Raw genomic sequence first — 14,353 nt, 5'->3', positions numbered from 1 at the left:
GAAGAGAAAACTTAAAAATATCCAATATACACATATAAAAATACTAAGGAAAATCTAAAAGTACAAAACCAGTAACATTTAATAAGCAATTACTAAAATTATAGAAAGCAAAACAAACAAATTCTTAAACTAATATAGAAACATAATAAATACAAAAATAAATATTCCATCAGAAGGAAGCAAATATTAAAAATATGACTTACAGAGGTCACACACATTCACAGATCTGCTTCATTTTAAACATTAAATCCTTTTGTATGTGTGTTAAAGGTTCAGGGAGGAAGAAGTGCTGTACACATGATTTATTCATCATTTACTTTCCATGCTGGATATGAACTCATGTACGTTTTCTTTTTGGGGTAAATATATGAAACAAACTGTAGCAGTGTGTTATTAAAGGACAAGATTATGATTATTAATGAGCAGTGGAGAACGGGCAGGATGAAATTACTTTTCAGACATGTTCATTTATTTTTTACCGTTTTCATTCACTCATTCATCTACTCATTAGGTGCTGCAGCTGTTTATTTTCCTGTAAGAAAAGAAAAAACACAACAAACAATGAATTTATTTCTTTCTGTTTTTACAGACTTCTGATCAGTTAGTTGACTGGAGGAATGAACCGGGACAGGAAGTCCCCGCTGCCTCTCACAAGATTTAAACTCCTACAAAATAAAAGTTCAGATAACTTAAAGTTTGTCTCAAAGGAAACGTTTCCAGGACGATGTGGACCGAAGGAACTCCGCTGCTTCCCCGCTGACTGACTCAAACAGAGCCCGGCTAATAAATACAGTCAGGTCTGTCCGGGGGCCAGTTGAAGTTCTGGTCCGACCCACCAGAGGACCCACAGCTCGGAGGGTTTCCTCCCTCTTCTTCTGCCGGACCTTCAGAACCGGCTGACTTTTGATTAAATCATTAACTCGTTCAAACCAAACCAACCTAACACGAGAACTGTTCTCAGAACCCGGACCCGGACTCACGTCAGCTCTGATCCGCGTGGGACACCTTGTCCCGCGCGTCCTGTTCCCGGCGTGCCGGCGGAGGCGCACCTGTGCTGGCGCAGGCTGCGGGTGGAGGAGAAGCGACGGCTGCAGGCGGAGCAGCTGAAGGCCTTGTGTCCCGTGTGCACCAGCAGGTGAGTCTTCAGGTTGCTGTTCTGGCTGAACTTCCTCCCGCAGACGCCGCACTCAAACGGCTTCTCTCCGCTGTGGACGCGTTTGTGTCTGACGAGGTTCTGCGACACGCTGAAGCTCTTCCCGCAGACCTCGCACACGTACGGCTTCTCGCCGCTGTGCGTGCGCTCGTGCAGCTTGGCGCTCGCCTGCGTGGAGAAGGTCTTCTGACACCGAGCGCAGCTGAAGGGCTTCCCCTCCGAGTGGCTGCGGCGGTGCATCTTCAGGTAGCTCTGCGAGCTGTAGCCGCGCCCGCACACGTCGCAGGAGAACGGCTTGCCGCCGGCGTGCAGCCGCAGGTGAGTCTTCAGGACCTGGGCGCTGGTGAAGCTCTTCCCGCACTCCTCGCAGGTGTGCGCCCTCTGCCCGCCGTGGGCCAGCCGGTGGCGCTTCAGCGACGCGGACGAGGAGAAGTTTTTTCCGCACTCGCTGCAGCCGTGCGGTTTGATGCCGGCGTGGCTGCGCTCGTGCACCTGCAGGGCGCTGCGCTGCCTGAAGCCCTTCCCGCAGGCGTTGCAGATGAACGCCCACTCGCCGCTGTGCACGGTGCGGTGCACCTTCAGGTGTGCGGCCTGCGTGAAGCCGCGGCCGCACACGTCGCAGCTGAACGCGCGGCGGCCCGAGTGGACGAGCCGGTGGCGGCGCAGGTTGGCCGACACGCTGAAGCTCTTCCCGCAGGTGTCGCAGCTGAACGCCTTCTCGCCGGTGTGGACGCGGCGGTGGACCGTCAGGCTGCTCCTGCTGGAGAAGCTGTTCCCGCACTGCTCGCAGGTGTGCGGCCGCTCGCCCGTGTGCGTCCTCAGGTGAGCTCTGAGGCCGCTCTGCTGGCTGAACGCCTTCCTGCAGACGCTGCAGGTGAACGGGCGCAGCCCTCGGTGGACGGTCAGCTGGTGGACGTGGACGCTGCGGCGCGTGGTGAAGCCTTTCTGACAGGTGGGGCATTTGAAGGGTTTGTCCTGCAGGTGGACCCTCTGGTGTGCGGACAGGTAGCTGCGTCTGCCGAACTCCTTCCCGCACTCCGCGCACCTGAACTTCTCCTCTCGTCTCCGGCAGGTCAGTCTGTGCTCTCGGAGGCAGCACCTCGCCGCCAGCGTCTCGCCGCAGGCCGAACACGCGTGCGTCCGGCCAGACGTCTGGTGCGTCCGGAGGTGGCTGCGGGTGCCGAACACCTTCCCGCAGTGAGCGCAGCTGCGCGGCCGCCGCTCGCCGTGCACGGTGAGCAGGCGGACTCTGACGCTGCCGCTCAGGTCGGTCCGTCCGGAGAAGCTGCTGCAGCTGAAGGTCGGGCTGCCGTCCGCCGGAGGAGTCCGCTCCGATTGGCCGGTTTCAGCTGTAGGAGCGTCTCCTTCAGGGGGGCGGAGTCCCGCTGCCGTCCTCTCAGCTGCTCCTCCAGCAGCCTCCTGAGCTCCTGCAGCAGAGCCTCACAGAGCGTCCTGAGTCCGGCCAGCAGCTGCTCCGGATCAGGCTGACAGAGGAGACACAGACGTAAATGAACCGCTGGCAGGAACAACGTTAAAATACTGCGGCGTCCGGCCGAGAGACGATAATAAGTTTCATCATTCTGGAAAGTTCTCAGGATCAGATGTTTATCAGCGCAGGTTAAACTTTCTGCTCAGAACAAACAGAGGATCAGTAAACTGATCTGAAGAAGGACCTTCAGGACCAGGTCTGTTTCATTCTCAGAGAAACATTAAGTGCTGATTCGTTCATGATTCAAATGAATTAAATCAAACATCATTCAGCAGTGAGGCAGAATAAGGCAGTGAGAAGGTGAAACTAGTTCTAAACTGTAGTCCTGCAGACCCCCCTCTGAGTCTCTCACAGGTCTGTAGTCCTGCAGACCCCCCTCTGAGTCTCTCACAGGTCTGTAGTCCTGCAGACCCCCCTCTGAGTCTCTCACAGGTCTGTAGTCCTGCAGAGTCTAAACATTAATAAATAAATAAAGGAGCAGCTGACCTCTGAGCCTCCTGCAGACCCCCCTCTGAGTCTCTGACGGGTCTCTGTCAGCACCTTGTCCTTGAACTCCTCCAACATGGCGGACACCAGCGGCTCCAGGCTGAGCGACATGTTTCCGAGTCCCGCAGAGCTGGAAGCTGGATCTGAACTTCTCACAGCTCCCGCTGTTGTTGTCGCCATGCGGCCATTGCTGCTGCTTTGCGACACATCCTGTTCACTGACGGCCGCTGTTACCACAGCAGCAGCGTGTCGGTCGCCCCCTGCTGTCCGGAAGTGCGAACTACAACAACAGAACGCTTCACAATAAAAGCACGCTGTTCATGATCAACAGAAGATGTTAAAGTTGAGATCAGAGGAAAGAAACGCTTCCTCTGATTAAAGCTCTGAGCCTAAAACTACAACCAAGCAAACGAATCCCTTTAACAGCCATTTATAATCCTCTAGACATTCCTGAGAGCACTTTTCAAATTTATTCATAAAGCACAACAAATACACACTGCAGAGACAGTTCTGCTGTGAAAAGGTGAAATAATGCAGAGATCTGGAGCAGAAAGAAGATTTAACCGACCTGTCAGAGACGCAGAGGAAATCAGCTGCTAAAATCATCAATACATTAAACTGAGTATTTAGTTCCTTTCACGACTTTGATGTTCCAAATCTACCTACAAACTGTCTGTGAAATTCATATTTTATATAAATAGATAGCAAAAAGCCGAACAAACTAAATAAACATTTGTAATCAACATATAAAAAAAAACAACTTTAACAATAAAATATGACAAAATAAAAAACATGAATAACAAACAAAAAGTAAATGTAAATAAATGCTTTTTAAAAGTGGCAGAAAATCTAACAAACAAATAAAACCCCTAAAGGCAGATTTATGATTTGTGATGTTGGCCTATAAAAATAACCTTTAGCATTTTAAAATAAATGTATTTAAATTCATCTCAATTCAGTTGATGTTCAGGTTTATTTCTAGATTTTATTTCTGAATACAAAACATAAAATAAAACATAAATATATATATAGTCCTCTCTGAATGTTCAAGAAGTCTTTTATTTTTGTACAACTGTTTTGACCTTTGTGTTGTTCGAAGCTTTATTAATATTAAAAACAGACAGACAGAGTTCAGGTTCAGTAGTGAGAGTTTATTTCTGCACGTTCAACACACAAGAATCATTAACTGTCAATAAATCAGCTGAAATCAGCTAAATAAATCTGATCTGAAGTCAGAAATCAGACCTGATCTAATTGATCTAAATCTCATTTAATTTAATTAAAACTGGAGTTTAGTCTCTAAAACTAAAACGTGATGAAACCTTTTTAAAAACTTGAAACACACAGAAGCGCTCGGCTGCCCTGTGAGGTCGTTCAGATCCAAGATGGCCGCTGCACAGGAACACCTGACAGGTGGAACATGATGTCACCTGAGGATCAATAAATGAGCTGCGTCACGTTCCTGAAAACAAACAACAAACCTGGATCTCACCGGTCTCCTCCACCAGGTGACTGCTGCAGCAGGTAAATGTGCTTGTGTCCGATTGGTCAGACTCATCAGGTGGGAGGAGCCCACAGAGGCCCCTCCTTCAGTGTTCGTGTGATAAACTTGAGCGCCGGAGGTGAAGTTCAAATGTTTTATGGTGTTTTTACATGAAGCCTGGTGGGGGACTCAGAGGAGCAGGGGATTGTGGGTAACTGCAGCGAGGTGGGAGGAGCTTCTGAGCACAGTGACCTGAGGAATGCCTGAGGGCCTGCTCGGCCCCGCCCACTTCCTGCCCGTGTGGCGGCGACAGCTCAGACAGGAAGTTCCTACTTCTTCTTCTTCTTCTCCTCGTCTCCTCGTCTCTGCTTCCTGTAGAGCTCATGGGCCGCGATGATCTCCTTGACCACGGACGGATCGTCCAGGGTCGACACATCGCCGAGGTCAGCCGTCGTCTCCATGGCAACCTTCCTAAGGATCCGCCTCATAATCTTCCCGGAGCGAGTCTTCGGCAGTCGCCTCACCACCTGAGAGCAGCAACAGGAAATACTTTTACTACTATTCAGTATGTCCAACGCAGCACGCCTAAAGTACCAGGATGTACTGCATGCACTCTGGCAGTTCTGACCCACAATCCTCTGCAGCATGAGGATGAGTTAGAGGGTAGCAGTATACATACTGCATTAGTACGCACTGAAAACAAACAGTATGTGATCTGGAACACAGCACCTGGCTCCTGATTGGCTGACTCGTGTCTTAATATCAGTTTTCAGAGTTAAAGGAAGAAGCACCTGGACACAAGCTGACCTCCTCTTTGTGTGTGTATATTTACATCCATACAATCTACAGTTTCACAACTTACATTAATGACTGTGTGATGTCTCACGCCTGGGCCGAGTTCAGCGCCGACAAATCCTAGCAAAACATTTATTTTAACATATACTGAACTAAATTATAAAGGCAAAACTTTTGTTTTTGCCCCCATTCATCATGAGCTGAACTCAAAGATCTAAGACTTTCTCTATGAACACAAAAGGCCCATTTCTCTCAAATATTGTTCACAAATCTGTGTTAGTGAGCACTTCTCCTTTGCCGAGATAATCTGTCCACCTCACAGCTGTGGCATATCAAGATGCTGATCAGACAGCATGGGGATTGCACAGGTGAGCCTTGGGCTGGCCACAATAAAAAGCCTTAGGCTGGTCACAATAAAAAGCCTTAGGCTGGTCACAATAAAAAGCCTTAGGCTGGCCACAATAAAAAGCCTTAGGCTGGCCACAATAAAAGGCCTTAGGCTGGCCACAATAAAAAGCCTTAGGCTGGTCACAATAAAAAGCCTTAGGCTGGTCACAATAAAAAGCCTTAGGCTGGCCACCGACGGGGAGTAAACATACCTCGAAGCCCGATGCACAGTGTTTCAAGGAAACATGTTGTTCAACCCGGAAACGTAGCAGTACTGGTAGTACTGGTGCAAAACGTGTTAAGACTGAACTAGGCCCTGCTGTTACTGTTCCAGGTGTGTTGTTGCCACAGAAACCGGCTCACCAGGAAGTGCTCCGGGACGGCATATTTGGCAATCTTTGTGGCGACGAGTTCTCTGAGCTGCTGGAGGATGGCGGGGGCGTCGTCACCAAACTCCTCCTTCAAAACCACGAAGGCAAACGGCACTGAGAGCACAGACACACACACACCTGTTAACTTCACATAACCAGCAAAAGTCAAAGTATAAAAAGGAAAGATCATAATCATAAAAACATTTATACTTTTCACAAAGACATCAAGTTTTCATTTGATTCCCACAGGTGGACACTAACGAATTATGATTACTCACATTACTGTAATTGAGTAGTTTTTTGTGTACTTGTACTTTTTTAAGCCGTTTTTATAATCTGTAATTTTACTTTTACTTAAGTGTGTTTTGTTTGAAGTGACACTGCTAATGTTGGTTGGCACTAGCATCCTGCCAGTAACTAGTTATTTATGCTAACGCTTATGAAGTCCCTTTAAAATGACCACCTGTTTGAATGTAAACAGGGATATGACGTCACATACAGTCCAGTGTTTCCCATTTTCCCAGCCCAGTGCGGAGTCTAATCCCAGTTTCATAATGAAGAAAAACTTCTCATAATAACATAAAGAGGTCTCTAACAACAACATGCCATTGCTTCAGCAAAGGATCTGTCTAACTAATATCTGGCTTTGTGCCCTCGTCAAAAGACTGTGATTTAATTAAATAAGTATAATAAGTAGGCCTATAAATAAGATATAAGTTAAGTTATTTTAGGAGGTTAAGAAGTAACATTTTCTCTGAGTAAGTTTTAAATGAGCTACGTTTTACTTTTACTTCAGAAGATTTTTATAATAGTAACTTTACTTGTACTTAAGTAAAAATTCATCATTGTAACAGTACTTTTACTTAAGTACAATATTTTAGTACTCTTTCCACCTCTGTTTATTTCATCGTTAAATGTTGTTAAGCAGAGAAAGCTGTATAATTAATCTGTTAACTTTCACAGAGATGAAAGGAACTGTGGGCAGCAGGTCTCCTGACAGACCAGCAGGAGGCAGCAAAGTGCTGCGGGTGAAACTAAGAATCTGTTTTTCACTGAACACATTACACTTATATAAAACACACCTCTCTCTCTCTCTGTATGTTATTACATATTCATTTTGTGTGTTGTATTCATTTCAAGTTAAGAATCTTTGTAATGAAAAGTAATGTACATTAGCAGAATAATGAAAACATAACAGTAGATAATTAAATACATTTTAATTTAAAAACATTTTAAAAATGACTAAATGATCATAAATATTGATCTATTTATTTTAAAAAACACAATTTTCCAAACTATCAATTCATGCACTAACCTTACTGAAATATTTTCTCTCTTTTCTTCACATATTTAACTCCAGTGAATGAAATTAAACTCATGATCAGCATAAAGACTTTTCTGCACCAGCAGTCCCTCGTTTCTTCTTTCTTCCCGTCTGCAGCTAGCTTCATTAACAAGACCCGGGTCCCCCACTGACACTCCCCCCTTGCAAATGATACGAATGTCTCTGCACATGTAAATACTGTTTCATCTCGTGTCGGGCACAGACCCGGCACGTCGCACATATTTGTTGTTGATTGTTGATCTTTGTTGTATGTTTGTCTGCGTGTAGCACCTCATCACCACAGCAAATTCCTCGTATGTGTAAAACACTACTTGGCAATAAATTCCTTCTGATTCTGATTCTGAGTCATCTCTGTACCTTTACTTTGAAAGAGCCACAAAAAAGTCAGTAAAGTTTTATTTTGGTTTCCTCGTCCTGCTGACCTGATGAACGCCTGACCGCCATTTCCCATTCAGTCCTGTCCAAAAGTTTTAGGCAGGTGTGGAAAACAAGTATCTGCCTTTGGGCCAATCAGTATCTGCCTGTAGTTTTCAGCACTGAGAAGACCGTTCATTCGACCTAATCCCAAACTTCAAAACCTGCAGTTTCACTTGTTGATCGCATTTCAACCTCCATATGGAATTAATGACCATCAGCACCTGTTTGGTTTAACTGTTCAGTCGTACACCTGATGATAGGCCTACAAAGACTTTGTTGACTGATAAATATAATCTATTAACATGTCTTACATGTACACAGCTGCCTCAAACTCTTGCACAGTACTGTATAAACAGTAGAGAGCAGCAGCAGCAGGGCATGCTGGGAGTTCAGTACCTGTGTTCTAGCTCTCACCTTCTCCCTTGATGTCATGCAGGACTCCGATCACAGCCGTCTCTGGAACAGCTGGATGTTCGTCCTGCAGAACGACACAAAGACCAGCTAATGCTCAGGGTCATGTTCTGTGTTGTCACTTTATGTTTCTGCATCTGTGGCGTCTCACCAGAACGTCCTCGATCTCTGCCGTCCCGAGACGGTGACCGCTCACGTTGATGACGTCGTCCATCCGGCCGGTTATCTGGTAGTAGCCGTCCTCTGACCGGTGCGCTCCGTCTCCAGTGAAGTAACAACCTGGAAGAAACACACCTAACTAACAGGCCGGGATCATGAACCGAAGAGCTGCAGTGCGTTTTGATTTTCACCCACCAGGATACGGTTTGAAATACGCGTCGACGAATCTCTGGTGGTCTCCGTAGATGGTGCGAGCCATCCCAGGCCACGGCTGGCTGATGCACAGAGCGCCGCTGACGGAGTTACCGGAGAGGGGTTCACCCTGATAACACACAGCAGAACATGCAACATACGGGACAGTTGAAAAGATGCTCACATACTACAGGACATACAGGTGGAAGCTAGCTAAGTGCAGGATTAGCATGATATAATCACCTGGGTTCATAGACTGATTAACCTACCACAAAATTAGCAGTTTAAAATTCAGTTATAACATTAAAAAGCTGTTTGCACATTCATACAGGAGTAACAATAACACAGTGATATAATGTAATATTGTGAAATATTAATGTTTTTTACTTCTGATACTTGGATAGCCTATATTTGGCTGATACTAAAACTTACTAAGTAGGGTTTAAAAATGCAGGACTTTTTCTTATAACTGAACACATTTATCTTGTGGTATTGCTACTTTAATAAAGACTGAAACTACTCTCATGATCCAAGATAAAATGCGAGCCACAACAGAAGTGGTACAAATTCAATCCTGCACAAACTGTCTATTAAACACATTAGGGCCATCTTCATCAGCGCTTATATTGCCGTTGGTGTTAGTTCTGAGAGGATTGGAGTGAAAGTGGAGGATGAAATGTGAAACTGAAGGAGGCCTAATCTAATCTAATCTACACTCAGTAACCAGTGATGATGAAAACCCTCAAACGCCCGCAGATTACAGGGCAATGGGGAAACTAGCGGATAATTAAGTTGGGGGATCTGCGATCATCCCAACCGAGCCTGAAAGTCTGTTAATCAAAGAAAACAGATGCTGCTGGTCCTGTTTTAATTGAAAGATATAACTGTGAAAGAGAGGGGGAGTGGGGGGGGGGGGGGGCATTCGAAGGCTCGTTTTATCTCTTACTGCTAAAGGTCAAGTGGAGTTAACAAGAGGGAGGGATTGATGGGAGATCGGATCTGAAGCTCACTGGAGGAGAGCTCAATAGAAACCACTCACTCTGATAGATCCTCGAAGTCATTTAAATCAATCTTAAAAAGACACTCTCAGCAACCGAATCTGCATGTTTTCCCATTTCTATTTCAACATTTCAACATAATTTACAATATTTATACAGGGAATCAAAACGACAACTAAGACACAAAACAACCACAGAGAGACTCCAAATGACAACAAAGAGACTCCAAACGACCACAAAGAGACTCCAGACGACCACAAAGAGACTCCAAACGACCACAAAGAGACTCCAGACGACCACAAAGAGACTCCAAACGACCACAAAGAGACTCCAGACGACCACAAAGAGACTCCAAACGACCACAAAGAGACTCCAGACGACCACAAAGAGGCTCCAAACGACCACAAAGAGACTCCAAATGACCACAAAGAGGCTCCAAACGACCACAAAGAGACTCCAGACGACAACTAAGACATACTAAACAACCACAGACTCAAACGACCACAAAGAGACTCCAAACGACCACAAAGAGACTCCAAACGACCACAAAGAGACTCCAAACGACCACAAAGAGACACAAAACGACCACAAAGAGACTCCAAACGACCACAGAGACACAAAACATCCAAAAAGAGGCTCCAAACGACCACAAAGAGGCTCCAAACAACCACAAAGAGACTCCAAACGACCACAAAGAGACTCCAAACGACCACAAAGAGGCTCCAAACAACCACAAAGAGACTCCAAACGACCACAAAGAGACTCCAAACGACCACAAAGAGACTCCAAACGACCACAAAGAGACTCCAAACGACAACAAAGAGACTCCAAACGACAACAAAGAGACTCCAAACGACCACAGAGACACAAAACGACCACAAAGAGGCTCCAAACGACAACAAAGAGACTCCAAATGACAACAAAGAGACTCCAAATGACAACAAAGAGACTCCAAATGACCACAAAGAGACTCCACACGACACCACAAAGAGGCTCCAAACAACCACAAAGAGGCTCCAAACAACCACAAAGAGACTCCAAACAACCACAAAGAGACTCCAAACAACCACAAAGAGGCTCCAAACAACCACAAAGAGACTCCAAACGACCACAAAGAGACTCCAAACGACCACAAAGAGACTCCAAACGACCACAAAGAGGCTCCAAACGACAACAAAGAGACTCCAAACGACAACAAAGAGAATCCAAACGACCACAGAGACACAAAACGACCACAAAGAGGCTCCAAACGACAACAAAGAGACTCCAAATGACAACAAAGAGACTCCAAATGACAACAAAGAGACTCCAAATGACCACAAAGAGACTCCAAATGACCACAAAGAGACTCCAAACGACCACAAAGAGACTCCAAACGACAACAAAGAGACTCCAAATGACAACAAAGAGACTCCAAATGACAACAAAGAGACTCCAAACGACAACAAAGAGACTCCAAATGACAACAAAGAGACTCCAAACGACCACAAAGAGACTCCAAACGACCACAAAGAGACTCCAAACAACCACAAAGAGGCTCCAAACAACCACAAAGAGGCTCCAAACAACCACAAAGAGACTCCAAACAACCACAAAGAGGCTCCAAACAACCACAAAGAGACTCCAAACGACAACAAAGAGACTCCAAACGACCACAAAGAGACTCCAAACGACAACAAAGAGACTCCAAATGACAACAAAGAGACTCCAAATGACCACAAAGAGACTCCAAACGACAACAAAGAGACTCCAAATGACACAAAGAGACACAAAACACAAAGAGACTCCAAACGACCACAAAGAGACTCCAAACGACCACAAAGAGACTCCAAACGACCACAAAGAGACTCCAAACGACCACAAAGAGGCTCCAAACGACCACAAAGAGACTCCAAACGACCACAAAGAGACTCCAAACGACCACAAAGAGACTCCAAACGACAACAAAGAGACTCCAAACGACCACAAAGAGACTCCAAACGACAACAAAGAGACTCCAAACGACCACAAAGAGACTCCAAACGACCACAAAGAGACTCCAAACGACACAAAGAGACTCCAAATGACAACAAAGAGACTCCAAATGACAACAAAGAGACTCCAAATGACCACAAAGAGACTCCAAATGACCACAAAGAGACTCCAAACGACCACAAAGAGACTCCAAACGACCACAAAGAGACTCCAAACGACCACAAAGAGGCTCCAAACAACCAAAAGACTCCAAACAACCACAAAGAGACTCCAAACAACCACAAAGAGGCTCCAAACGACAACAAAGAGACTCCAAATGACAACAAAGAGACTCCAAACAACCACAAAGAGACTCCAAATGACAACAAAGAGACTCCAAACAACCACAAAGAGACTCCAAACAACCACAAAGAGACTCCAAACAACCACAAAGAGGCTCCAAACGACCACAAAGAGGCTCCAAACAACCACAAAGAGACTCCAAACGACCACAAAGAGACTCCAAACGACCACAAAGAGGCTCCAAACGACCACAAAGAGACTCCAAACGACAACAAAGAGACTCCAAATGACAACAAAGAGACTCCAAATGACAACAAAGAGACTCCAAATGACCACAAAGAGACTCCAGACGACCACAAAGAGACTCCAGACGACCACAAAGAGACATAAAACGTCCAAAAAGAGGCTCCAAACAACCACAAAGAGACTCCAAACGACAACTAAGACATACTAAACAACTAAAAAGAGACTCAAAATGACCACAAAGATCCGAACTATGTGTTGGTGAGCTCCAGTCGAGATTACAGTACAGTACAAAACTTCTGTTCCAATAACCAGTGTCAGGAATCCATTTATAGTGTAATAAACTGACTGTACATGTAGTTCACTAACTGAAGTTACTCATGAAGTCTTGTACTAGCTCCCAATTAGACCTTTAAAAATGTTCATCAGGTTCCCTCTTCACGAGCTCAAAGCTGGTTTCCAGGAAGCAGTCAAAGAACTAAACAGCTGTTTCCTGTTTAGTATTGACAGGGTTGTATTGTGGTTTTCAGGTCACCTTCTGTCCCATGAGAACCGGCTGGATGCCAAAGAACGGCCTCATCGCCATCGCTGGGATGATCGGAGCTCCTTCCTCTGCAGGACGAGGGGCGATGCAGACTCCACCCGTCTCTGCAAGGACGAAAGACAAGAAATCTGATTTCATATCAGAGAAGGGGGGAGAATTCCTCCAGCCAGAGGGACTCTTTGATGATGCATTAGATAAATATTTATCCAGGCTTTAACATAGGATGAAATATATAGATTTACTGCGTGGTGGTTGGATCACTGTTAGTGAGAAGGTAACTGCTCCAACCGACACTTCCTTGTTCCTAACTCACATGTGGCCGAGCTAACCAATCAGAAGCTAGGAGGAGCTGCACTGAGGTGAATGTGAGGAGGTAGATTCAGCAGAGTCAACGGTTTTAATGTCGCTGATGAAAATATTGAAATATCTAAACAATAAACTGTATAAACATGGTAAACACATACAGTTTATACAGTAATTTAACTGAATGATGAATATATACAGTGAGGAAAATAAGTATTTGAACACGCTGCTATTTTGCAAGTTCTCCCACTTAGAAATCATGGAGGGGTCTGAAATTGTCATCGTAGGTGCATGTCCACTGTGAGAGACATAATCTAAAAAAAAAATCCAGAAATCACAATGTATGATTTTTTAACTATTTATTTGTATGATACAGCTGCAAATAAGTATTTGAACACCTGAGAAAATCAATGTTAATATTTGGTACAGTAGCCTTTGTTTGGTCAAACGTTTCCTGTAGTTTTTCAGCAGGTTTGCACTGCAGGAGGGATTTTGGCCCACTCCTCCACACAGATCTTCTCTAGATCAGTCAGGTTTCTGGGCTGTCGCTGAGAAACACGGAGTTTGAGCTCCCTCCAAAGATTCTCTACTGGGTTTAGGTCTGGAGACTGGCTAGGCCACGCCAGAACCTTGATATGCTTCTTACAGAGCCACTCCTTGGTTATCCTGGCTGTGTGCTTCGGGTCATTGTCATGTTGGAAGACCCGGCCTCGACCCATCTTCAATGCTCTAACTGAGGGAAGGAGGTTGTTCCCCAAAATCTGGCAATACATGGCCCCGGTCATCCTCTCCTTAATACAGTGCAGTCGCCCTGTCCCATGTGCAGAAAAACAGCCCCAAAGCATGATGCTACCACCCCCATGCTTCACAGTAGGGATGCTGTTCTTGGGATGGTGCTCATCATTCTTCTTCCTCCAAACACGGTTAGTGGAATTACGACCAAAAAGTTCTATTTTGGTCTCATCTGACCACATGACTTTCTCCCATGACTCCTCTGGATCATCCAAATGGTCGTTGGCAAACTGAAGACGTGACATGTGCTGGTTTAAGCAGGGGAACCTTCCGTGCCATGCGTGATTTCAAACCATGACGTCTTAGTGTTTACCAACAGTAACCTTGGAAACGGTGGTCCCGGCTCTTTTCAGGTCATTGACCAGCTCCTCCCGTGTAGTTCTGGCTGATTTCTCACCTTTCTTAGGATCATTGAGACCCCACGAGGTGAGATCTTGCATGGAGCCCCGGTCCGAGGGAGATTGACAGTCATGTTTAGCTTCTTCCATTTTCTAATGATTGCTCCAACAGTGGACCTTTTTTCACCAAG

The 14,353-nt window shown here is 45.6% G+C and overlaps 2 protein-coding genes across 2 annotated transcripts in view; both read right to left on the bottom strand.

The window, feature by feature from the left end:
* Window positions 1-976: 976 nt before the first annotated feature.
* LOC119911321 (zinc finger protein OZF-like) lies at window positions 977-3,239 on the bottom strand. The gene is made up of 2 exons (XM_038730165.1): window positions 3,167-3,239; window positions 977-2,580 (listed from the first exon to the last, which is right to left on the bottom strand). Exons 1-2 carry the CDS (start codon window positions 3,237-3,239, stop codon window positions 977-979), a joined length of 1,677 nt encoding a protein of 558 aa, XP_038586093.1.
* Window positions 3,240-4,258: 1,019 nt separating this feature from the next.
* acss1 (acyl-CoA synthetase short chain family member 1) overlaps window positions 4,259-14,353 on the bottom strand; it is a 33,513-nt gene continuing 23,418 nt past the window's right edge. The window contains exons 9-14 of the mRNA XM_038730212.1: window positions 12,721-12,833; window positions 8,692-8,818; window positions 8,489-8,616; window positions 8,341-8,404; window positions 6,157-6,278; window positions 4,259-5,138 (exon numbers count right to left, since the gene is read on the bottom strand). Coding sequence (XP_038586140.1) covers window positions 4,941-5,138; window positions 6,157-6,278; window positions 8,341-8,404; window positions 8,489-8,616; window positions 8,692-8,818; window positions 12,721-12,833 — 752 coding nt within the window. The 3' untranslated portion in view covers window positions 4,259-4,940. The remainder of the gene's footprint in view (window positions 5,139-6,156; window positions 6,279-8,340; window positions 8,405-8,488; window positions 8,617-8,691; window positions 8,819-12,720; window positions 12,834-14,353) is intronic.

The sequence above is a fragment of the Micropterus salmoides genome, unplaced genomic scaffold (assembly GCF_014851395.1).
Source record: "Micropterus salmoides isolate LMB-PRFRI ecotype aquatic unplaced genomic scaffold, ASM1485139v1 Ms_hic_scaffold_2, whole genome shotgun sequence".
NCBI lineage: Eukaryota > Metazoa > Chordata > Actinopteri > Centrarchiformes > Centrarchidae > Micropterus > Micropterus salmoides.
The sequence above is the reverse complement of the archived record's forward strand: the minus strand, read 5'-3'. Positions and strand labels throughout refer to the sequence as shown.

Excerpts from the sequence above, each read along its gene's own strand:
- LOC119911321 (XM_038730165.1), bottom strand. The coding sequence starts at position 3,239 with ATGTCGCTCAGCCTGGAGCCGCTGGTGTCCGCCATGTTGGAGGAGTTC. Across the intron at positions 2,581-3,166 it reads CAAGGTGCTGACAGAGACCC|GAGCTCAGGAGGCTGCTGGA; the intron begins GTCAGAGACTCA and ends GCTCTGCTGCAG.